This window comes from Haliotis rufescens, unplaced genomic scaffold (assembly GCF_023055435.1).
Source record: "Haliotis rufescens isolate VD_foot unplaced genomic scaffold, xgHalRufe1.0.p SCAF_22, whole genome shotgun sequence".
In the NCBI taxonomy this organism is placed as follows: domain Eukaryota; kingdom Metazoa; phylum Mollusca; class Gastropoda; order Lepetellida; family Haliotidae; genus Haliotis; species Haliotis rufescens.
The window spans coordinates 9,055,245-9,080,372 of NW_025963913.1; the positions used below are offsets into that span (position 1 = coordinate 9,055,245).

The 25,128-nt window shown below is 42.5% G+C and overlaps 1 protein-coding gene across 6 annotated transcripts in view; it reads left to right on the plus strand.

The window, feature by feature from the left end:
* Positions 1-25,128, plus strand: part of LOC124114450 (ras-related protein Rab-7L1-like) — a 213,495-nt gene that overhangs the window by 146,818 nt on the left and 41,549 nt on the right. For 4 of the 6 annotated variants that reach the window (XM_048401492.1, XM_048401493.1, XM_048401491.1 and 1 more), the window contains one exon: positions 1,643-3,907. The exons of the other annotated variants lie outside the window; for them this stretch is intronic. In XM_048401492.1, the coding sequence (XP_048257449.1) occupies positions 1,643-1,781 (139 nt within the window). In that variant the 3' untranslated portion in view covers positions 1,782-3,907. Of the gene's footprint in view, positions 1-1,642; positions 3,908-25,128 lie in introns of those variants that run through there. 6 annotated transcript variants of the gene reach the window in all.

Genomic DNA, 25,128 nt, shown 5'->3' on the forward strand with positions numbered 1-25,128 from the left:
TTTTTTCCAGTTTTTGGTTTTAGCAGTTTTAACTAGGTTTTGGACTTGGTGGTTAAGTTCATGGGCTGTTTTGAGATGGGAGGGGTCTCGTTTAGCTCTGTTGAAAGCTGATTTGCGTTTTAGTCTAGTTAGCTGTATTTCCTCATTCCACCAAGGGACAGTGGGTTTTCCTGGGTTGGATGATTTGAAGGGGATTGCGGATTTGGCTGCGTTGATTATGAAGTTAGTTAGGTTTTGACAGAATGTTTCGGGGTCTTTTGTTTCTAAATCGTTTAGATTAGCTTGGTTGCATAATTCTTGGAATTTGTCCCAGTTGGCGTTTTTGTACTGAAATTTAGGTTCCTGTTTAGGGGTTTGATTTGGTATTTTTAGATTTCCTAGGGTTATATTTATGGGAAAGTGGTCGCTGCCTAGAGGTACTGGGTGGACATCCCACATCAGACTTTGTGCTAAGTCTGGCGTACATATTGTTAAGTCGATAGCCGACATGGTGTGGTGGATTTTGTCGTATCTAGTTGGTTGGTTATTGTTTAATAGTATTAGGTCATTTTTTTCGATCCACTCTGATATTAGTTGTCCATGGTTGTCTAGTTTATCTGCAATGCCCCAGGTAGGATGATGGGCATTGAAGTCTCCTAGGAAGATGGTTGATTTATTTCCTAATTGGTAAAGGATATCTAGGTCTGTATCTCTAATTGGTTTAAGTGTTGAGTGATAGATGTTAATGATTTTTATATTTTGGTTATTGATGGTGACTTGGATATTCCATTAGCTTCTAGATTGGGAGTGTTTACTTTAACTTCCTCGTAGTTAATATCCTCTCTAACGTAGATGATTAGACCTCCTCCTGTTCTGCCTGGGATGGTTTTGGACCTGTCGGTTCTTACTGCGTTATAATTTGGTAGGTTGAATTTAGTACTTTTTATGTGAGAATTTGGTTTCTTGAATACAGGCTACATGGGGACCTTTATCTATTTTGAATTTAGCTTTAAGTTCAGATTGGCATTCCATTGAAAAATGTTTAGGCCTTCCATTGGGAAACTGGGTGGATTTATGTTTGGTTAAGGCTTGGTTTAGGTTTTTACTTTAGTAGGTCATTAAGGTTGCTGAGTGTGGTTGACAAGTATATATACAAGTAGGAGGCAATGTTTATGCAGTAGAGTAGATATTGTTATACTGGAGTAGAGAAGCCTGTTATGTACACACAAGGGTAGTGATGACAATCATCAGTGAAGTCAGTGACATAAACAAAGGAGGAAGCCAGTAATATAAACAACAGGATTATGGCTGATTGGGGTCTTTCATGAATTGATGGCACACCGGAACGGGTACTGGGTGTAATAGCCTAGCTTGGTCACGGTTGATTGACGACTGGAGTCTTTTGATGTTGATGGCTTCTTGTAGTTTCCTGATCTTGAAGTCTTTGAGGTTGGTGATGGTGTTAGAACCTACACCGAAATGTCGCTCTTAATTGTAGAAGTTGTTCATCCATAAATTCTTATCCTTACTAAGTGTAGTATTCTCTATGTATTACAAAACAGCCATTGTTTATTACACCATGAGATGAAAATGAATGTGTTCATTTATTCAAATTGGTAATAGATGATTAGGAGATTAGTAATACAATTGTTTTCTTCTTCAGGTTTTTAATAGAAGAAATGGTTAACAAACATGCAGAAATTGATGGATTATCAGAATCTTTCACTGCAAGACGAGGTGATGGAATACGATTGAATCCTGACTCTCAGAAGTCCACCGCGTCTGGTCGCTGTAGCTGCTGACGTTTTCTTGGTCATTGCTACCTGTTCAAATGAAAGTTCTGATTTCTGTGTATTTCGCGTGTTTCTGCTCACCAGGACCAAAGGTCGAAGTGAGGTAATGGCAGGCTCTCTGAGGCTGTAATTATGTATAGTGTGATTACATGTGTAATTGACAAATCATTTACATGTTCCTTATTAGGCAAAGCACCAATAAAAAATCAACAGCTAAGTGAGTGGCACATGGTCACTGAATTGCTCACAATATATTGCAATACACTAGGGTGATAATATTACATTCAAAGTTAAAAAGCAACAAAGTGCCGCTCTGGCCTCAAGTTTGTTAAGTCACTGCTTGGATATTGTGAGTGGCGATGATGTAAACAGGAAGTGCCACTATGTCTTGACTGATGTCTACATACGATGATTTATTTGTCAATAAAGATTACCAATACAATTGGATTGAAGGGTAAATACATAATTGGTTGAACAATTGGTTCAGATTGCACTGTATCTTTACCAAGATGTTGGATGTGTAGGGAAAGGTACTGTGTATACATACAACTAGAAGTGATCATCGCTATGTGAGATGTTGGATGTGTGAGGAAAGGTACTGGGTATACATACAACTAGAAGTGATCATCGCTATGTGAGATGTTGGATGTGTGAGGAAAGGTACTGGGTATACATACAACTAGAAGTGATCATCGCTATGTGAGATGTTGGATGTGTGAGGAAAGGTACTAGGTATACATACAACTAGAAGTGATCATCGCTATGTGAGATGTTGGATGTGTGAGGAAAGGTACTAGGTATACATACAACTAGAAGTGATCATCGCTATGTGAGATGTTGGATGTGTGAGGAAAGGTACTGGGTATACATACAACTAGAAGTGATCATCGCTATGTGAGATGTTGGATGTGTGAGGAAAGGTACTGGGTATACATACAACTAGAAGTGATCATCGCTATGTGAGATGTTGGATGTGTGAGGAAAGGTACTAGGTATACATACAACTAGAAGTGATCATCGCTATGTGAGATGTTGGATGTGTGAGGAAAGGTACTAAGTATACATACAACTAGAAGTGATCATCACTATGTGAGATGTTGGATGTGTGAGGAAAGGTACTGGGTATACATACAACTAGAAGTGATCATCGCTATGTGAGATGTTGGATGTGTGAGGAAAGGTACTGGGTATACATACAACTAGAAGTGATCATCGCTATGTGAGATGTTGGATGTGTGAGGAAAGGTACTGGGTATACATACAACTAGAAGTGATCATCGCTATGTGAGATGTTGGATGTGTGAGGAAAGGTACTAGGTATACATACAACTAGAAGTGATCATCGCTATGTGAGATGTTGGATGTGTGAGGAAAGGTACTAGGTATACATACAACTAGAAGTGATCATCGCTATGTGAGATGTTGGATGTGTGAGGAAAGGTACTGGGTATACATACAACTAGAAGTGATCATCGCTATGTGAGATGTTGGATGTGTGAGGAAAGGTACTGGGTATACATACAACTAGAAGTGATCATCGCTATGTGAGATGTTGGATGTGTGAGGAAAGGTACTGGGTATACATACAACTAGAAGTGATCATCGCTATGTGAGATGTTGGATGTGTGAGGAAAGGTACTGGGTATACATACAACCAGAAGTGATCATCGCTATGTGAGATGTTGGATGTGTGAGGAAAGGTACTAGGTATACATACAACTAGAAGTGATCATCGCTATGTGAGATGTTGGATGTGTGAGGAAAGGTACTGGGTATACATACAACTAGAAGTGATCATCGCTATGTGAGATGTTGGATGTGTGAGGAAAGGTACTAGGTATACATACAACTAGAAGTGATCATCGCTATGTGAGATGTTGGATGTGTGAGGAAAGGTACTAGGTATACATACAACTGGAAGTGCTCAGAGACCTGCATCACTTTGGGCTTTCCTCCCACATTAAGCTGACTTGCCGTGATATATTTGGAATACTGTTCAAAGCTGTGTTAAACCCAACTCACTCACTCACTCACGAAAGGCAAGGTTTTTCTTGATCTTCAATGTTTTGAATGTAAGAAACGATAACCATATTTGAACTGTCATATGATATAGATAATAAAATTGTATTTTAGTTCTCTTATGTCTTTAATTTTTGAGAATGAGATACAATAACCATTGTAAGAATACAGAACAAACACAAGGGACCAGATATATGTGTATGGTGAATACTGGATACTGACATCAAGCCTACCCGGGGTATACATGTATCTACATATTGTTGTTCCATGATTTGATTACAGGACATTTTTCACTACTCCATTTTCAACAATTTTCAATCAGTCTGATGTAGATTTATTCGAATGATGTGATATGTTGTCTATAGTGAACCGTGTTTAAACTGACTTCTGAGGACTTAGGTATTCCACGTAAAGCGGCATTTATTTACAGTCCAGTCATTCCCAACAAAATTAAGATGAATGATCTTTATTTGAACTCTGTCCTCTGCATCTTTCTGAGTACAGGTCCCAGTCACCAATTTCCTCCTTATATACAGTTACTTTATTGTTTCCTGACTTCCTCCTTATATACAGTTACTTTATTGTTTCCTGACTTCCTCCTTATATACAGTTATTTTTGTTTTGTTTCCTGACTTCCTCCTTATATACAGTTACTTTATTGTTTCCTGACTTCCTCCCTATATACAGTTACTTTATTGTTTCCTGACTTCCTCCTTATATACAGTTACTTTATTGTTTCCTGACTTCCTCCTTATATACAGTTACTTTATTGTTTCCTGACTTCCTCCTTATATACAGTTACTTTATTGGTTCCTGCCTTCCTCCTTGTATACAGTTACTTTATTGTTTCCTGACTTCCTCCTTATAAACAGTTACTTTATTGTTTCCTGACTTCCTCCTTATATGCAGTTACTTTATTGTTTCCTGACTTCCTCCTTATAAACAGTTACTTTATTGTTTCCTGACTTCCTCCTTATATACAGTTACTTTATTGTTTCCTGACTTCCTCCTTATATACAGTTACTTTATTGTTTCCTGACTTCCTCCTTATAAACAGTTACATTAATGTTTCCTGACTTCCTCCTTATATACAGTTACTTTATTGTTTCATGACTTCCTCCTTATATACAGTTACTTTATTGTTTCCTGACTTCCTCTTTATATAGTTATTTTATTGTTTCCTGACTTCCTCCTTATATACAGTTACTTTATTGTTTCCTGACTTCCTCCTTATATACAGTTACTTTATTGTTTCATGACTTCCTCCTTATATACAGTTACTTTATTGTTTCCTGACTTCCTCCTTATATACAGTTACTTTATTGTTTCCTGACTTCCTCCTTATATACAGTTACTTTATTGTTTCCTGACTTCCTCCTTATATACAGTTATTTTTGTTTTGCTTCCTGACTTCCTCCTTATATACAGTTACTTTATTGTTTCCTGACTTCCTCCTTATATAAGGGCGGTCGGGTAGCCTAGTGGTTAAAGCGTTCGCTCGTCACGCCGAAGACCCGGGTTCGATTCCCGACATGGGTACAATGTGTGAAGCCCATTTCTGGTGTCCCCCGTCGTGATATTGCTGGAATATTGCTAAAAGCGACGTTAAACCATACTCACTCACTCCTCCTTATACACAGTTACTTTATTGTTTCCTGACTTCCTCCTTATATACAGTTACTTTATTGTTTCCTGACTTCCTCCTTATATACAGTTATTTTTGTTTTGTTTCCTGACTTCCTCCTTATATACAGTTACTTTATTGTTTCCTGACTTCCTCCTTATATACAGTTACTTTATTGTTTCCTGACTTCCTCCTTATATACAGTTACTTTATTGTTTCCTGACTTCCTCCTTATAAACAGTTACTTTATTGTTTCCTGACTTCCTCCTTATATACAGTTACTTTATTGTTTCCTGACTTCCTCCTTATATACAGTTACTTTATTGTTTCCTGACTTCCTCCTTATATACAGTTACTGTATTGTTTCCTGACTTCCTCCTTATATACAGTTACTGTATTGTTTCCTGACTTCCTCCTTATATACAGTTACTTTATTGTTTCCTGACTTCCTCCTATTTACAGTTACTTTATTGTTTCCTGACTTCCTCCTTATATACAGTTACTTTATTGTTTCCTGACTTCCTCCTTATATACAGTTACTTTATTGTTTCCTGACTTCCTCCTTATATAGTTACTTTATTGTTTCCTGACTTCCTCTTTATATACAGTTACTTTATTGTTTCCTGACTTCCTCCTTATATACAGTTACTTTATTGTTTCCTGACTTCCTCCTTATATACAGTTACTTTATTGTTTCCTGACTTCCTCCTTATATAGTTACTTTATTGTTTCCTGACTTCCTCCTTATATACAGTTACTTTATTGTTTCCTGACTTCCTCTTTATATACAGTTACTTTATTGTTTCCTGACTTCCTCCTTATATAGTTACTTTATTGTTTCCTGACTTCCTCTTTATATACAGTTACTTTATTGTTTCCTGACTTCCTCCTTATATACAGTTACTTTATTGTTTCCTGACTTCCTCCTTATATACAGTTACTTTATTGTTTCCTGACTTCCTCCTTATATAGTTACTTTATTGTTTCCTGACTTCCTCCTTATATACAGTTACTTTATTGTTTCCTGACTTCCTCCTTATATACAGTTACTTTATTGTTTCCTGACTTCCTCTTTATATACAGTTACTTTATTGTTTCCTGACTTCCTCCTTATATACAGTTACTTTATTGTTTCCTGACTTCCTCCTTATATAGTTACTTTATTGTTTCCTGACAAGACGATTGCCAACTTCAGAGGATTGCTGTAACAATACATCACACAATAGCACAGTACCGGGTATTTCCTAAATTTGTTCTGGCTAGAAATCCGAAGTCGATATGACAAACGTTTTAAACATATACATGTATCATTTGGTTTCCAAAGTGGCATATGTTAACATGGGTCTTGAAATGAAAGATTATTCAAGCAGCTATGAACATGTACTATATATGTGTGTAAAATGGTCATTCTTTTTTGTATATTCTAGCATGTGAAATAATCATAAATTCTGTGCATATACGACAAAGCTTTCAATACCCTTGAAAGTTAGTAGGACCAGATTCGAATTTATCCTGTTTCATACGCTCCTTAATTTTCTGTCACAGGTAAATGGAAGATGCCATCCAAGGACTAATAGCTTGATTTAACAACTATAAAACAAGAATCGGGGGTAGAAAAGGTCTTTAGCAAAGCATGCTTGCCGAAAAAGGCGACAATGCTTGTTGTAAAAGGTGCTAATGGGAATGGATGGTCCTACCCTATTGACGGAGCAATGTGGGTAAAACACAGAGATATTTAAAAAATCCGAAAAAAACTCCAATCAGCCCTGGACGGGGTAGATCAATGGTGCAATAAATGGTGGTTCACCCTTTCAAGTGAAAAAGCTGTGGGAGTTCTATTCAAACGAAGGGGTAAAGATGCTACGATACCCCATCTCACCATAAAAGGCAAACAACATAAATTGGAAAACAGATGTCATAAAGACATAAACGTATTACGGGAAATGTCCGGCACATCTTGGGTTACCTTGAGGGAAACTCGGCTAGACCTCTACAAATCACTTATCAAATAAAAAAAAGACTATGGTTGTGAGGCGTTTTATTCAGCTTCAAATAGTGTTTTGAGCCGCCTCGACAGAATGCAATACGAAGCCCTAATGCTAACCACAGGTGCAGCAACAGGGTACTTGACTAGAAGCACTACAAGTAGAAACAGGAGAAATCCCATTGAAACTAAAAAGAGAGCAGGCAATATTAGTGTAGTAGTATAGGTAAGGGGGGTTCTACCGCAACTCCACTGGAGCCAGATTTATACCCCATTACCTACACTACAGGGGTAATTTTTTATGCAAAAACCGTGATGCGATTCAACAATCGTCATGAGACTAAACTAAATTGTAATGAAAATATTCTCTATTATTTTTACTCCTACGCATACCATTATTTTGAACAAAGTGATATTCAACATTTTTACTAAGTTCTTCCGTTCATTTTACTAGGAGAACAGACTGTATACTCTTCTTTGAAATTGGAAAGAAACAATTGATAACCATTTGGATGGTTTAACATCACTGAACTAGCCCACTCTATGGTTGTGTTTAACATGCCGCAGTTTAACATGAATACACCACTCAGAAACAGTATACTGAAGCCGAGCTGACCAGTCCTTGTTTTAGCCCTGTAATGCCGAACGCCAGACAGGGTAACAACAAGTACCATCTTTCAACGTCTTTTGGTATGACGCGGCTGGGGACCAAACCCCGGACCTTCCGCTCTCCGGGCGGTAGCTCGACCACTAGACCACAGAGGCCGAGGCAAGGGGGTTAACTGACTATGGAAGTCCCTTGCCGAACTAGACAGGAATTATGGAGCTATATTTTGGCAGGACTGACGAGTCTATGCATTGTCCAATAAAAAACGTGTAACGAAATCCAGTTTGTAAACTGCCGTCCAGATTTCGACATGTTGAAGGATTTTCAAAGCATTTATACCGACAACTTAGCATCAACAGATATTGATCTGATGCACTTTGCGAAACAAGACCAGTTTTATTACAACACAGCTCTTGATTATCGATCAGATAGCCTTCACTGGGCGACGCCACTTTATTTGAATTGATTGCTTGAGTATGGTTTTGTGCCACGTTTAGCAATGTTCCAGCAATATCACGGCAGGGACAACATAAATGGGTTCCACACACAATGCCAATGTGGGGAATCGAACCCGGGTCTTTGGCGTGACAAGCGAACGCTTTAACCACTAGGCTAGCCCACCAACTGCCCCATTTTATTTGAAGCAAATGAAAATGATATGAGAGGTGGAGAGGATTGGTCAATATGAGGGGCATACACATTAGCCCCCGGTGGCGCTACGCTCGAGCCCTAAAATTCCAGCCAACTTCGACAAAGGTGGAACCGGGACTTGCTTCGGGAAGATGAGCCAAGAGATGCAAAAGCGAGGGCCACACTAACACTATTTCTGAGAGATGGACAGGTCCTCGAACGTATATAAACAGAGCAACCAAAGATAAAAAATGCAATCATATCAAGACATGAAAATGGAAATCTTATCAATACAAAATCCGAATTTTGATGAATGCTAAAACCCCAATGGATATGTTTAACCTACTCCCACACATGAGTCCCAAAGAGGATCAGGTCAGCCGATATTGCTGAGGCAAAAGGCGACCTCTTAAACACCTAAAGCAACAAACATCAAAGTGAAGCCCTTTTCACATACTCACGTGCACATAGTCTCTATCACAAGTGTTCGGTCCGACTTGGCCCGGGCTGTCAAAAACATCTAAAACCTAACATGTTAGTAGTTGGTGGCCCCGGTAGGGGACCGCTCCTGGCTTCTGATTGGTCGGTTTGGTCATGTGACCTCTGATGACATCACTTCCGGTTTCGGTTTGGTCACGTGACTGCATGCGCGAAGGGGGCATTGTGGGTCATGATGGATTGTGCCAGATGATGCATTGTGGATCCAAGATGGCGACACTTCCGTTTCAGGTGGCGGGCGCATCCAAGATGGCGGCATTTCCGTTTCCGGGAGGTGTGCGCACCTCCTAGATGGCGGCACTTCTGTTTCCGAGGGGCCATCTCCCCATCCAAGATGGCGACACGGTGCGTCCAAGAGGGTGGGAGGAGAGAGGGGCGGGAGGGAGGAGGAGGCAGGGAAGGCCGGAGGGAGGAGGGGGAGGGTGTGTGTGTGTGTGTCGATGGCATGTGGAGATGATAGATCACTGAGACGAGCTTATAATACACAGTCGACGACCCAGCAACTTTGTTGCTAGGTTGACGTCATATCGGCGAAGGATCTTGCAACAAAATTCCACAAATGACATCATCGGGTATGATGATGTGATTGTAAACTTTGAGGTGTAAGGTTTCGTTCCACAAGGCGATTGTATTGTAGCGCAATGACAGCCGTTCGTCTAAGTTACAGTAGGTGAGTGGCGATCACCTTAGCGCTACGATGATGGTGTGGAATGGACGCCTGAATTCTACGGGTGAATCGGCATGCACAGACATGGACGTGGTGTAGGAATGCAGGAAGCAGTCAGATGTCGATCTTGTTTTGTTTTTGTTTTTCTTTGGGGTGTGTGCATGGCGATTTCCATCCTACAGACAACATAACACTTATGTTTGTTCAACTTTTTAATCTCCCACTCACATGAACCAACACAACAACAAAAAAGCCACAGGATTAGGGGCATCCCTGTGATTTTTGTGAACATGCACTTTTTGTTCTTTATACCACTAGGGGGTGAACGTATGTACACTCCTAAAACGCAGTGAACAGGAACTTTGTCACTTGGTCATTCCTAAAACGCAGTGAACCACTCCTCAAACAGGAACGTTGACAGTCAGGTGATCGTAGGTTAAGTGAACAATATCAGGTCAATAAGGGCAGAAAGGTTGGTTCTTTTGATGTAGGGTACACGTCTGGGCACTCAGTCGAAAGGCAGGCATCTCATCCACAGGAACGGAGGAAGACACTTTGGTATGAAACCATGCTAATACCGTGGAATCATTCTTGGCGGTGTCCTACCAGTCCAACGTATCTAACACTTGATTTAAAGTCCACCCAGGCACGCGATAGGTCAGCATGTAGAGACAGTACACGCCACACAACGTGCTGTATCCATGTTGTAAGGGGTGTGTATTCCATCGTTTTTACATTACTTTTCCTTGATCTCGATACTTGATGATAATACGACCTTTCCTTGATCTCGATACTAGACGTCGCGTTGTATAGCTTGTTGAAATGCTGCAATAGCCTCAGACTTGTTCTTAAACCAATGTGGGCTCTGTGATAGGATCGTCTCCAATTCACCAGGTGGGTAGGCCACTATTGTCCACGAATAGACTTTACTCATCCACTGACATTGTTGACTGTTGGTCTGGCACTTCATGCAGCTGTATCGAGACATGGTTATCTCTCCTTCAGTGCTAGGTGTGACGGTGTGCGTGGCTTCGCTCTTTTTATAGGAGAGGCACTGAAACCCTGCTTTCTGATTGGTCCAAAATGCAGCGGGCTGATGGGTTCATTCTGGCACCTGGTTTGAGCCCTGGTTTTCCAAACCGGACAGACCGTTGTGTTTCTTTTTCATAGGAAATTGTACGGTCATGGGAGAGAAAGCACAACCCACTGTTAGACCCAACAGAGACACACACACGGTGTTTGTGTGTGTGTGTGTGTGTGTGTGTGTGTGAAAAAAGAAAAAGGTCATGCTTGAAAGGATAAGTTGCCTGGTGTCAGTCAGCCAGAACACAGGATGGCATCACATGGTGATGATGATGATGATGATGAAGAGGTCATGACCTCCCCTTTGACCCTACGCCATCCTTTTACGATGTTCATTGCAGGACCCACAAGATCAGGATATACACCACCCCATCACATCCTGTGGGTGTACAGCGAATGGCAACCGCTTCATCATGAGTTGGAAGAGATGGCAGACCACTTAGGGGTCGCTCCTGAGTTTGTGCAGAGCATGAAAGAAGCGGATCGTGCCTTGCCAGAAAAAGGGGTGGCCCCGCATTGGTTGGTCATCGATGACTTGCTGGGCGACAATACGAAAGAAGAAGAAACGGAAGTGCCGCGATGGTTCACCAAGAAAAGTCATCACCGAAACACATTCGTGCTGTATCTCACTCAGAACTTGTTTGCCCAATCGTCGCAACATCGCACCATCAGTCTGAATGCTCACTACATTGACCTCTTTAAAAATCCGAGAGATGCATCGCAGATCGACAGTCTGGCTCGCCAGGTGTTTCCAGGCAAAGTTCCTTTTCTGCTTGAAGCCTATGAAGACGCCACCCGAGAGCCTTACACTTACCTGTCCTTGGACTTGAAACCCACCACGTTGCAAGACCATCGCGTACGCGCCCGCCTGTTTTCGAGACCTGAGATGACCCTCGTGTATGTTCCGAACCTATGAGATGAAGAGACTTTCATAAAAGCAGGTGAACCCACTGACCTTCCTTCAGTTGAGCCACAGTCATCATGGGGCAAAGACGGAAACAGGTACATCCTACGAAGGGAAAGTACAAAGACAAAGAGATGATGAATGATGTCTATGACAGTATGGTCTCCCCCTCAATGCTACAGGGACTTGTGTCCTCTGCATTTCACAAGACTTCTTCACCAGCAGGATTGTCTCCCTTGGTACCCGTGAACATGCATCGTCAGCAGCAGCCACCACCACATCCTTCAACATCATCAGCACCCTCGCCACCACATGATCTTCAACGCTTTCAACCTCTGCAGCAGCAGCAGCAGAAGTCCCCGCCAGGCCCATCTTACTCTTCGATGGTACCCTTGAACATGCATCGTCAGGAACAACAACGCCCTTCCTCATCAGCACCCTCGCCACCACTCGATTTTCCACGTCTGCAGCAGCAGAAGTCCCCACATCTATTTTTCCGACAAGGGATGCGACAACCCTTGCCGTCATAGGAAGAAATCGGCCATGCAGTGGTTTGCGATGTCGTGCGGAACCTGAGAGCAGGACTCATCCCATTGAAAGCTCAACATACGACGTGGTTGCAGAGACATAATGATACCCTGACTAAAATTGTCGATCCTGGATGTCGATGGATGAACGTCTTGGCTACCTGATGCAACGCAGTGGTAGTGGAACACTTGCAGGGGTCTTGACACGTATTCTGTTGCAATGGCAACATTATCTTCAAGCACCACTCCTCAAACAGTGTAACACCAGGCGCCAACGACTTACAACAACAACAACGACTACTAAGCCAAAACTAAAGGCTCATGGAAATCTCATGAAAGCGTATCAAGCTGATGCTCTCAGACGATTGGCGCACATGCGGACCCAAAGAAAGTCCAAGAAGGCAGATCAACAGTTGCAACTCCCTCCTGCCACTGCCTGATAAGAGAGAGAAGCTGCAGATCAGGTGCCTCATTCAGGCTAACACCTCCATGCAGGAAAGATGTCTCAGTGCCTTAGGAAACAGAAACACGCTCTGTGTCATTTGTGTGCTGCTGCTCCAGCGATGCGCAAAGCCATTCTCAAACATGCTCCTACCGATCTCATCCGTGCCCTTTGTGAATGTGTGGTGAACTTGTATGCTGGCAATATTCCCATGACCACGACTCAACGTCAAAACTTGCAACGACACGGTAAAGTCTTGAACATGCTCATGAAAAGGAGGATTATTAGGAGGACTCATTCCTCTTATTGGTTCTGCCCTAGCCTCTTTGTTTGGAGGAAAGTAATAAATGGCCTGACACCAGGGAGGTTGGGATCAGTGTGTGGTGTGCCACCATGAAGTACGCACACAAGATGGTGTTGGTGCCTGAAGACACATGGCAAAGTCTACAGGCCACCAAACAATGTCATCGTCGGACACTTCACACCCCTCTCTTGGAAAAGAAATGTCTCCAAAATTTGGAAGAGATGGATGCATTGATGCAGAGGTCACAGCAGCCTTTTCACATGCGGGAACAAGAATACAACCAACTGTTGCAACGCATGCTAGAGTTGCAGCGCCAACAGCGCAACAACAACACCATCAAACCACTACAACCCAAAGTGACATCACCGCCATCACCATCAACGATGGACACCACAGGTAGACCTGCCCCTCCTCAACAAGTGATAGACGAAATGGTCATGAGTGTCCCTAAAGCCATGTCCAGTAAAGCCATGAATTTGATGACAAGGATTCAAAACAATCCCGACTTGAGTTGGACTCCAGAGGGAACCCTGACCGTGGAAGGGAAACCTGTCCCTGGCACACACATGGTGGACTTGATCAACGATTTAGTGCGTCACCAGAAATCCAAAGAGGGGCCTGCAGGTTGGACCATTTTGAGTCACCATTTGGCCAACAGTCATGTCCCTCATGAAATGATTGGAAATCCTCAACGATGGCAATGGATGCAGAAGCAGCAGCAGCAGCAGCACCATCCTCACGCCACACCAAAAACACCCAATACCCAGTTCCCCTTCCCCAAGTTCTCCCTGCAAAGTCACAAAGAGAGAAGAAGAAGGAGGTGGCGGCAGCTGGATCCACAAGCAGAAGAAGAAGAAGATGAGATGCCACCCCCACCTCCTTCACGACAGCTGAATCCACAAGTGGAAGAAGAAAAAGATGAGATGCCAACCCCATGGTTGATGACCCCACTGATACCAAACAGGACAGATTCATCAACAGGCGAGGTTCATGGATACCCTTTAGCACCACCTAAGAAAAAAATCTCTCCCCTCTCTATAAAAAGGCTGTTCATGTACCGAGTGGCATCAGTCTGAGAGAAATAAAGAGACAGACCAAGACGCGACAGCGCATTCTTTCCTCTGCTGCTGCAGGGAAACAAAACATAGGATTTCCTACTTCCCTTTGGACGGCCTGGTTGGAAAAAACCTACTTTCATCCTGAACATCCTGCAAGTTTTGGAGGCTGGCGACCTTTGTGGTAGCAGCACGCATCCACTCTCAAGATGCAAGAACCAGTAGAGGAAGAAGAAAACCATGCCATCACAAAGTCAAAACAAGCATTGGTTGCAAACCCAAAGTACCTACACCTTGCACAAACCAGCCAGACGCTCCTTTCCGTTCATCAGGTCTTTTGGTTCCGTTTGACCCCATCGCTTTTCTCGGTTAATACAAACTGTGAACACATGATTCATAACCACCTAAATACTAATTGCTTCAATGGGCACTCAGGATAGATGATATGTATAAGAGTGTACAGTAGTGCATATATCCTTCCCGATACCAGAAGTGACTTATGAGAACTGGGATAATTGTCTTAAAAGTAATCACCTTGAGCCATTAAAAACTCATTTTCATTGGTTTAGTTCTCTGTATAACCAAAGTGAGATATTGTGATATGCACTACCATGAATGTAAACAAGCATCAGCACTTATATTTGATATCGCCTGGAGCCCGCATCGTTGCTTGCAACTATATTTATTATTCATTATTTATTATTCCGGCGTTTTTTGTTCCAATCGTAACTCAAGAATCAGTAGCCAGAAGCTCCTGAAAATTTGCAGCAAGATACCTTAGGTCCTGAAGCAGATACCACAAAAATCCCTAGGTCCTAGGCTCAATGACTAAGGGCAGGTAACTCAAAACAATTTCAAAAATTGCAATTTCAGCAGCTGATATATCCAAAACTACTGCTCCAATGACTTCCAAATTTCTTGTGCAGCTGCGGTATCAGATGCCCAACAATTTCGCCTCGACGGTCAATGTCGCTAAAACGCACCGTTTGCCGCCATATTGGATTAAAGGTTTTGGCTACGTTTTTCTCAGTACTTGTCTCCAAAAACTGCTCAGCTCAAAATACCAGTTCAAAAGCTACCAAACTTTCCATACTTTGTGTCCAAGTACCATACTACCAAGTTCGCAGAAAACATGCCTAAGTCATGTGTTTTCCTGATAGCCAATGTCCTGGCGATTCCAGAACGCCAAATCGTTTGACTGTAGCTCAATGGACAACGGAGCTACATCCTTTTAGAAAATGGTACTCTTTGGCACCCGTCCATAAACTTGCCATATAGCAGAACTCTAAACACACGTAACTCGACTAATATCGGTCCGATTTCGACCAGATTTCGTGTGTGTATGTAGAGTGGGGATGTCTGTTACCACGCCCAATTGTAGTTCATTCAATAACTGGCAGACTAGGCAATCTTTAGTATTTACATATGCAATTCGATATTGAAATGCAGTCACAAATCACAAATCCTACATACATCAATTCTTATCTCGCGTGTTTTGAAAATGTCATTTTGTGGGGGTGACAAAGGTGCTTTACAACACTTCAAACATAAGACACTGAAAGAAGCAGCACTAAAATTTACAAGTAAGTCCCGTTCACTGCATTTCAATCGACAGCAATACTCGTGCATACGATTCCGTTCTTTTTGGCGCTATACGCTACATTATTGTCGGTAGACCAGTGGTATGGGTTATTTTATATAACACATTAGTACGTAAGCTTTGTGTCTGGTTTTCTGCTATGGACTACAGAAATCAGTTATCAGGGTCAATGAGATACAGTGTTTATACAGCTGATGGACAACGCAAGCAGAAACGGACTATAGAAATAGATTTACGTTTGCGCTCGTATGTTCAACGGTTCTGCATAGAAAACAGTGTAACTTGGTGTAAATATCGACATCGTATGTTTTGTTAGGTGAAAACTCATATCTGCATCAATTAGCGCGAATTCACAATACACATTGTCAACAGAGTTAAGTAAACAAAGAACTGCGCATACATGTTTATTGGTCTCACAGCGTGTCAGCGTACCTCAGTCCCATGCGGCTGGGTCGGTCGGGTGCATATTGGAACGTGATCCACGTGCACGGTAATGGTATAGCGAGACAGCGGTAGTGCGCTATAGCGGATTAAATAAGCTGCTGGCAGCGGGGTCATCCGAGAGCCACGTGTTGGCTCCTTCAGTCTAAACAGGACCCTACGTCCCCCCCCCCTCAGAGGACACCTCCTTCATAAATCTTTTTCGGACTGTGGGACTTACGGTAGGTTTGTGATTGAAAGTTTGATATCGCTGAACTCTCCGATTAATTTACTCGTACTTGTTTGTCACAATTGTATTACCACAACTTCAAGTAGTAACAGACGGGTTATATGTTCACTTCATGTTTCGAAGGTAGCGACTTCTATTGTTTCTGTATGGATTTTCTTCACGCTGTATGCACGCAGTTTGTAGGTTTGTGATTGAAAGTTTGATATCGCTGAACTCTTCGATTAATTTACTATCTTTTCAGGTACTTGTCATAATTCTATTACCACAACTTCAAGTAATAACAGACGGGTTATATGTTCACTTCATGTTTCAATGGTAGTAATTTCTATAGTCTGTTTCTGTATGGATTCTCGTGACGCTGTACACTCTGCCAGCGGAAAGTGCACAGTTTCGCGTACTTGCACGGTAGATCCACCCAGTTGCCCCCTGTCTGAAAGGATTGTTGTACATGTTTTGTTGTTTTTATAAAATGCCTATTTTTTTCTTGGAACAGATTTCCGCATTATCAAATTACCTTTTCATAATGCCAACTTTAGGAAGTATTATTTACCAATATCATTATCGTTTAGTCACTGATCTAACGCAATTCCCCGGGACTGGTTGTTGCCGTTGTTATTGTTTTTTCCCAGTGAGTACCCGGATGTATAGCAGAAATCTAAACTAGTTCGCGACCTCTGCTGCGCAATTCGTAAGCGCATCAGTCACTTTTATTGGTAGTAATAAGGGCGTATGGTCACATTGATCAACAAAATGAAATACATTTTTCGAGATAATAAGGAAATCTAGGTATCTTTGTGGGTAGCACCGGTACTGGTGACGAAGTTTTGATATGTCACTTGCTTGGTAATTTTGCGATTTTCGTTTACACTATTTTGACTTGAAACACAAAGTAAATATTTCACCTGAGCACTGCTTTTTTTTAAAGTGTGTATATTTTTTTACTGTAAAAATGTGTAACATTTTCAAATTTATTAAAAGTCTAAATATTCAGTTATTTTACAAAGTGACTGAAAAACATTTTCATCTGTATTATTATGATAACGAATTCCAAATATTTTGATGTTTTATGTCATCACAGGGAGACTGAAAATGTTACGTTGAAAAGTACATGTCTATGTTGTTAGGCTTCTAATCCTACATAATAATCTGTTGTGATGTTTGTAGGCCCTTTTGATCATCTTAATCAATCTGGACAGATTTTTTAGTCAATATGACAGAAATATTTACACATTTTATAAATTGCCTGAGAGAATCACATTTTACAAATTGACGGTAATATATACATGCTTACAAAGGAAAAGACCTGTGAAAACAACGTCTATCGCGCATTGAAGAATTTCCCAACCAAGACGTAGAGAAACAAGAACGAATCGGTTCAAATGAAGGAAATCAAAATGCAAATACCATAATTGCAACCTACCAAATTTATGTGTATAAATTTTAGGAGCTTCCTTGTTCGAGGAATGTATCCGTGAATATCCACACAAAAGAACAATATCCCACTCGTCTGCAGCTGTACAAAGAAACTTATTCGATGTCGCGTGTCTCTGTAACAATCAAATATTTTAAAAGATCTATATCGTTTCGGGATATTATAACCCGTGTTCGTTTCTCAACTGATCACTTGGATTGTTTCAGGTGTTTCACATAGGTGTCAAAGTCTCAAGGGTCGGCTGAGAAAGCCCACGTGACAACTATTTTCATAACGTCCACAGTTCCTAAAAAATCCATTGAGTGATAGATAACAATGATCAATCAATCAACGTAAGTTAACCCTTTGAACAAAGTATGTTGTTTTTACATCGGCACTTCACGCCATGATATGAGTGTATTCCCTTTGTTTTAGTAAACCTAGACATGTAAACACTCACTTTTGACATATCCACTGTGCCAGATATCAGTGATTAATCAATCAACATATTTTCTGTTAATCCTTTGATGACTAGGAACGATCCGTTTATTTACAAAAAAAAGTAAATCAACTGATCATTCACCTCTTGCTGGTCTGCCACGTGCATATTACATAACACACATTTCACCTCACTTCAAACCTGGATTTAGATTGAATAATTACCCCAGACACGCCAAATGGGAACCTTTGTCAGGTAATCTAAGTGGTGCTACCACTAATTGTACCTGTAATAAATTCATTAACTGAGCATCAAGTGAATGACGACAAATACACAAGTATAGGGTTATACGAGAAAACGTGGATGACAACAAGGGAGTAGTAATCGTATTATCGACACAATCCGAAATTGCTTTCACTGCATAGATTTTTTTTGGGTATTAAACTATGACCATCTGGGGTATTTCCAAATGACGACATCCGATGAGCTCCGCCGTTCTTTTTGTCTGTTTGTTTAGGCTGAAGAAATTAATTAACATGCGCCCTTTGTCGAAATCGTTATAGATCACAGTTAACCAATTAGTGTTTATGCAAAAATTCGTAAAGCAAATATTGCCTCCAGCCTCCAAGTTTATTTAGCTGTCCTTGCAGACGGTAGCCCAGTCTCTGGTCACGCTCAGTTGCGTAGCGTATCATCCGGGTACTCAAGGGGGAAAAAACAATAACAAAGGCAACAACCAGTCCGGGGAATTGCGTTAGATCAGTGCCCCTTTAACTTACTTAAGTGCAATGATCTCTATTGTGTTTACAGCTAATCCTCTTTTAAACTTTGATCATAAAAGCTTGGAAGACTGGGGTTTTCTTTGCTGATTGGTTGAATTGCTTCAACAAGAAGATGACAAGAGGTAACCGACATGTGTTGTTACTGTTAGATAATGTCCCAAGCCATCTCATCCCTTAGCACGTGTCAAATGTCAAGATCCATTTCCTGCAAATTACAATAACAAGCCACCAACAATCCTGCATGCTGGTGTCATCCATCCTAACAGGTCCAGAGCCAAAATGGACATTTTTTTCTTGGTCAAAACGGACCGGTGAAATAGCCTATTGATAATCCAGATCATATTATAGTTGTACACAGTAGTGCACATATCCTTCCTCATATCGTAAGGCACTTATATAACAACAGGAGAAAATGCCTTAATGGTAATAGATTAAAGTCATTAAGAACTCAGTTTCAATGGTTTTTAGTACTCTGTATAACCAAAGTGCGATTTTGTAAAAGGACTTCTATGAAATGGAGAACAGGACCCGCTGCTACAAATTAAGATAGGGAGCCCGCCATCGCTGCCTGCAGCTATATTTTAAAGTGAAACCATTTTCCCTCTACTTTCTCAACATAGTCTCTATCAGAAGTGTTTGGTCTGTGTTCGGTCCGACTTTCAAAATCAACTTAAACGTCATATATGTATCACCAAATGTGTTTAACATCTATAGACTACTGTTATATCTACCTATATACGTATATACAAGTGGTAGATAGGTACAAATAACACTATTCTATTGATCTAAACGCATTCCCTGATACACCTGTGATGTTTAAGCGTTTTGCTTGGCTGGGTCAATCCCTAAATGTCTGGTTATTGGGTGTTGGGTGTTTTTAGAATATGAAAGGCTTCACTTTAAAGACGTATTTTAAAGAGTATATATATTGTAACGTTATAAAGTATAAGGCATACTTATGGAAGCGTATTAGTGCCATGTTTGGGGGCTTGTTGGTTGGGGTTTGTTTTCAACGTGTCAAACTAATAAAAACACAAACTGCAGAATTGTACCTTCGGTGCTTTATAGGATGATGACGAGTATTGGTTTGATATAGGTTTATAGTTTAAGTGATTCTCACCCCTTCACTTCACGGTTTACCTCTTAACCCTAATTTCCGTCTTGGAGAGGGTCAACATATTCCTCAAGCTTTAACCATGTTATGGTTGATATATAATTTCGCTAAAATTTGGAACAGTGATCTAGAGCTGTTTATTTGTATGTAGTTTAGAAAACATGTTGTGCTGTCCTCTCTTTATTACGGTTTGTAAGTGAATCAGTGTTGGCCCGTTCCGGAACAGCATGCCCTCCTACGTGCTTTTAGACCAAATTCCATTCCCCGCTCGGAATTTGAATGTGGTTGAGGATTGCGCGGGGCCAGCTTCGAAAGCCTCAAAGCACCTTTTTCAACCTCACCAATTTTTCTCTTGGCCTTACGCCAGGTTCACACAGAGCCGATTATGGCTCCCGTTTCAGATCAGAGAGCGCTACGACATGAAAAGTGAAAAAGTCGGATTACTATCCTCAATGATCTGGAATGTCCTATCGTTGTCTAAACGCAGTCGGATACGTTTGTAACAGAATCCTACGGATTGGGAAACATCTAAAGAGGTCGGCCAAGCACTCCCGACTGTATGGTACGTCCCGTAACATTCGGGAAACTCAGCAGATTTTGTGTGGTCGGAATACAATCGTGACTATGTCATGACAGATTCTGCTGTATCAGATCAAAATCGTAACAGTGTCGGTGTCCTGTGTATCGGGACGCTGTTGAGATGAACGGGCATGAATTGTTGATTGCCGTTTCTTGTTGATTGAGTCCAGATTGCATCCAGATCTTGCCGAATGCGAACCGTCTTTGTCGGTTCACTGTCTGGTCTCTGTCGAATAGCATTCGGGAGAATCGGGACGCTGTCGGGACAGACTCGGTCTTTTTTTACTATGCGGAAGATACAAATCGGTTCAGATTCGGATTGAGAACGGTGGAATAGGGACGAATTTGGCTGAAACGGCTGAATCGGGTCGCTTCCTGAACAATATCTGATTGTTTGTGATTTTCCCGCCATCAATCACAGGATCTTGATCAGACTTTTGACAAATTTTAATCAGGAATGGTCCTATCAAGGACCGCAGTAAAAATCCTGAATGTGTGACTGAGCCCTTAGTCAGGGGTTTGTGAGTGACATGCACTCGGGATCACCTGGTCCGCTTTGAGCATGGTACGCAGGGAGCGGTTCACCTCGGGCTGTGCTGGGATTTCATGACAAAGAATCAGCTACCAGGTACAACCCGACCGGTCCTTCGCCATTCCACCAATCTGTACGTTTGTGGGGATCGAAAATAAGGGTGAACACATCTGTACGCGCAATACAAGTTTTCACCCGCTGCCTCAAAACTAGGCGTGGCACGAGGACACGGTTGTTCATTCCAGACGTTCACGACCGAAATCAGTCGCAACACCATATCAATGTGGTTACGCGCAGTCATCCTGCAGGCTAACGAGATCGCTAACCTAGATCTTCCAAGAGCGAATAATCCTCATGAGATCAGAGGGGTAACCTCAACCATGGCTCTACATAGCTACTGTTCTATAAGAGCAATCATGGAAGGATGTTTCTGGGGGTCCGACAGCCATTATCTTCGAGATGTGGCACTTGAAGACGTCGAAGGCGTTCTTAGCTTTGGCCCTCTGGTAGTAGCCCAGCAGGTAACCAACCCCCGACGCAAATAATGAACGCTTCCTGTCCAGAGCCAGTCTTACCCTGTAGATTTATATATTTACTAGCGGTAAGCACTATACAGCAATAGCTGGGGTTACCTCCCTTGCTCCCCACATGGACAAGCTCAAGCTCTACACTCCGGCGCAGTTGTGACTCAGCATACGATGCTGGTTGGCTGCCGGTGTCACGAAATATATTCGCCCGCAGAATAAAATCTACTTGGTTAAAGTAGACCTCTTCTCCCCATGCTCTCAACAGTCTCACAAGTGTTCGGTCCGAGTTTGCCCGGGCTGTCAAAATCAACTTAAACCTCACATATGCAGATGTAACATGAAATGGATTCACACCTATAGATTAGTATTATATCTACCTATATACCACTTTATAGTGTCTCAGATCGCGGATTTAAAGAAAACAAGGTGCTCAAAGTAAAGCCCTTTTCCCTCTACATTCTCAACATAGTCTCTATTAAAAGTTATTGGCTTGTGTTGGGTCTGACTTGGCCCGGGCTGTCAAAATCAACTTTAAACACACAAATGTATCATCAAATGTATAATATCTACCTATATACCACTTTATAATGTCAAAGATCGCGGTATTTAAAGACAACAAGGTGCTCAAATTGAAGCCCTTTTCCCTCTACATTTTCAACATAGTCTTTGTCAAAAGTGTTTGGATTGCGTTGGGTCCGACTTGACCAGGGCTGTCAAAATCAACTTTAAACACACAAATGTATACTACTCAGAAGAAGTTGGGGAACACTGACATGTTTGCACTTAAAATAAAAAAGGAACAGAAGACAAAGACATATGTAGTAAATTCAATAATGACTGAGTATACAGTAACAAAGAATCATGAACAATCCACTACATTTCATAACATGAACAAGTGTTGATGTCAAAAATGTCACTGGGGTCAAAATTGGAAATCCAGGCCATGAGAGAAATGTCAGTAGAGGGTGAGGTGGGGGTTGGTTCTCCCTAACATGTCTCGTAAACAGACCCCATACATGCTGGTGCCATATCAGGAGAATATGCTTGCTATTCCATGCAGGTAACATTGATTTGTCCCAGAAAGTCAGTGTCTATGCTCTTCCAAGGGTACATCACGGAGGTAGTGGTTGGCGAAGGCTATGTCCGATTGCCAAGAACAGGCTTCCATGAGCGACTGGATGGAACAGTTATACTGTGAGGAGCCATGGTAAATTCGATCGCCCTGATCTCCTGAGGGCTGATAGCCTTGGGGGGGTTCCAATCCCGCGGCTTCATAAGCTTTGAGGATGACCGCCCGGAGTCACAGGGAAAAGTATTCTGGCTGACCAACGACTACGGTGAAGGGGAAACTGGCAGAAAAAAGGTGTTTCCTAGACTTGCGGCAGGCTTTAGATCGTCGTAGAAAACCTTCAGTGCCCTTACTAAGCATAACAACGCTCCTCCTCATCCTCGGCACCCACAATGGACGAGGGGGGAGGGGATAATGAATGATCTGTCAGGCTGTCCTGGGAGTTGATTCTTTACGATGAAGTCCCAGCACGGTCCATGATGAACGGCACCCTGGGTACCGCGTTCGAACCGGACACGAGAGACGTCGAGGGCGTGCAGCTCATTGACTCGAGTGGCAGTAGCCAAAACCAGTAGAAACACTTCTTCCTTAGGTCGTGGAAGGAAGACGAGTGGAGTGGTTCGAAGACAGCCGTCCGAAGGGCGTTTAAGACCACATTCAGATCCAACGAAGGCGGTCTGAACTTGGCCTTTTGGTCTTCAAGACGGAACGAGCGCAGCCAGGCCTGTAGTTCGGGAATTTTCGTCATTCTCCAATCGTCCGGGATGGCAAGAACAGAGTTGATGGCGACCAGGTATGTGGAGGTGGTAGGGCCCTTCAACCGACAGATGCTGCGCAAGTACAGAAGGAACTGAGCCAGGAACTGCGGTGACACTGTCATTGGATCCTGGTGTTTGTCTGAAGAAAATGCCTGGAACGAGCATCATTTATCATCATACAGTCCCCTTGTAGATGGACGGTGGGCTGAAGCAATAGCCTTGGCCGCTCAAGCCGAATAACCCTTGGCTCATGGGGCTTTCTGCAGATGTGCCAGGCGTGCAGACGAAACCATGCGGGTTTTAGGATGTGGCAACCGACTGTGGATGGAGCGGAAGGTTGGACCACACCGGAAGTTCCAGGGGTTGTCTCCGGCGATGTTTCAGAGGTTGATTAACCAACTTCTGGCTGGCCACCAAGGCGCGACCAAAATCAGTGTCAGGTGCCGAGTGGCCTGGATCTCTGAAGAACTGTTGGAGGGAGAACTGGAGGAGGAAAAGCGTACCCACATAATCCATCCCAGGGACAACTGAAGGCATCGACTGCCACAGCGGCTGGATCCGTCACTGGTGAAATGTAAGGCGACAGCTGGCAGTTCAGAGATTTGGCGAACAGATCGATGTTTGGGGTTGCGACTGTTTAACATAGTCTGGTGAAGACCTCTGGGTGGAGCTTCCATTCAGTGGGAGCCACCTAGTTAGGCCTGGACAGAGTCTGTGCCAGAATATGCTCTCAACCTGGTGAGTGCAAGACAAGCTCCTTTTTCTAAAAGTACAGGTCCAGGCTGACCACCAAGTCGAGGAAGCGGAGTGTGTGGTTTAGCAGGGATGGAGAGTGGAGAGTACCCTGGTTCCTCAAACACCATACTATGGTGATGTTGTCAGTGGACATGATCAACAGGGCGAGATTTCTCAGCCAGCAAGTGACATCCTGGATAAGAGCTTTTATCTCGAGGCTGTTGCTGTGCCAATGGTGTTGATCTCCGGATCACAGTCAGTCACAACACTAGCCACTGACAAGGTGGAAGAGCGGGAAGTCAAGGTCGTCTACAAGACTGCAAAGTTGAAAAGTCAGCAACAGGGTCTTCGATCGTGTACCGTCTGGACGATACTTGGAGAGGTGTGCTCACCTGCGAACCAAACCCCATGTAGACGAAATAAACCAGCTTCACAATCGACCGTTGAGGGATCGACGTAACCGAGAAGTCGGAAGTCGAGGCAATATGACCAGGAGAGAATGAGGAAATCGGTAAAACTGTGGTTTGGGTAGATCGCACCATACTGCAGGAAGTAATGTGATCGTTTCCATCCCCTGAGCGTCGTATAAGCGCTCTTGTTCTTATATCGAAGTGACGATGAAGGACGGCAACACGACACTAGGCAAGTAGTCAACAGGGGTCGATTGGACGAAGTATCAAATTGACGCTGTGTCTGGTAGCCAAGGCTGAAGACGTGAAGGTGTTGTAGTCGAAAAGATCAAACCCTACGAAAGAAGGCGATCTTTTCCATCCCTTTGCCGTATAGGCGCTATCGT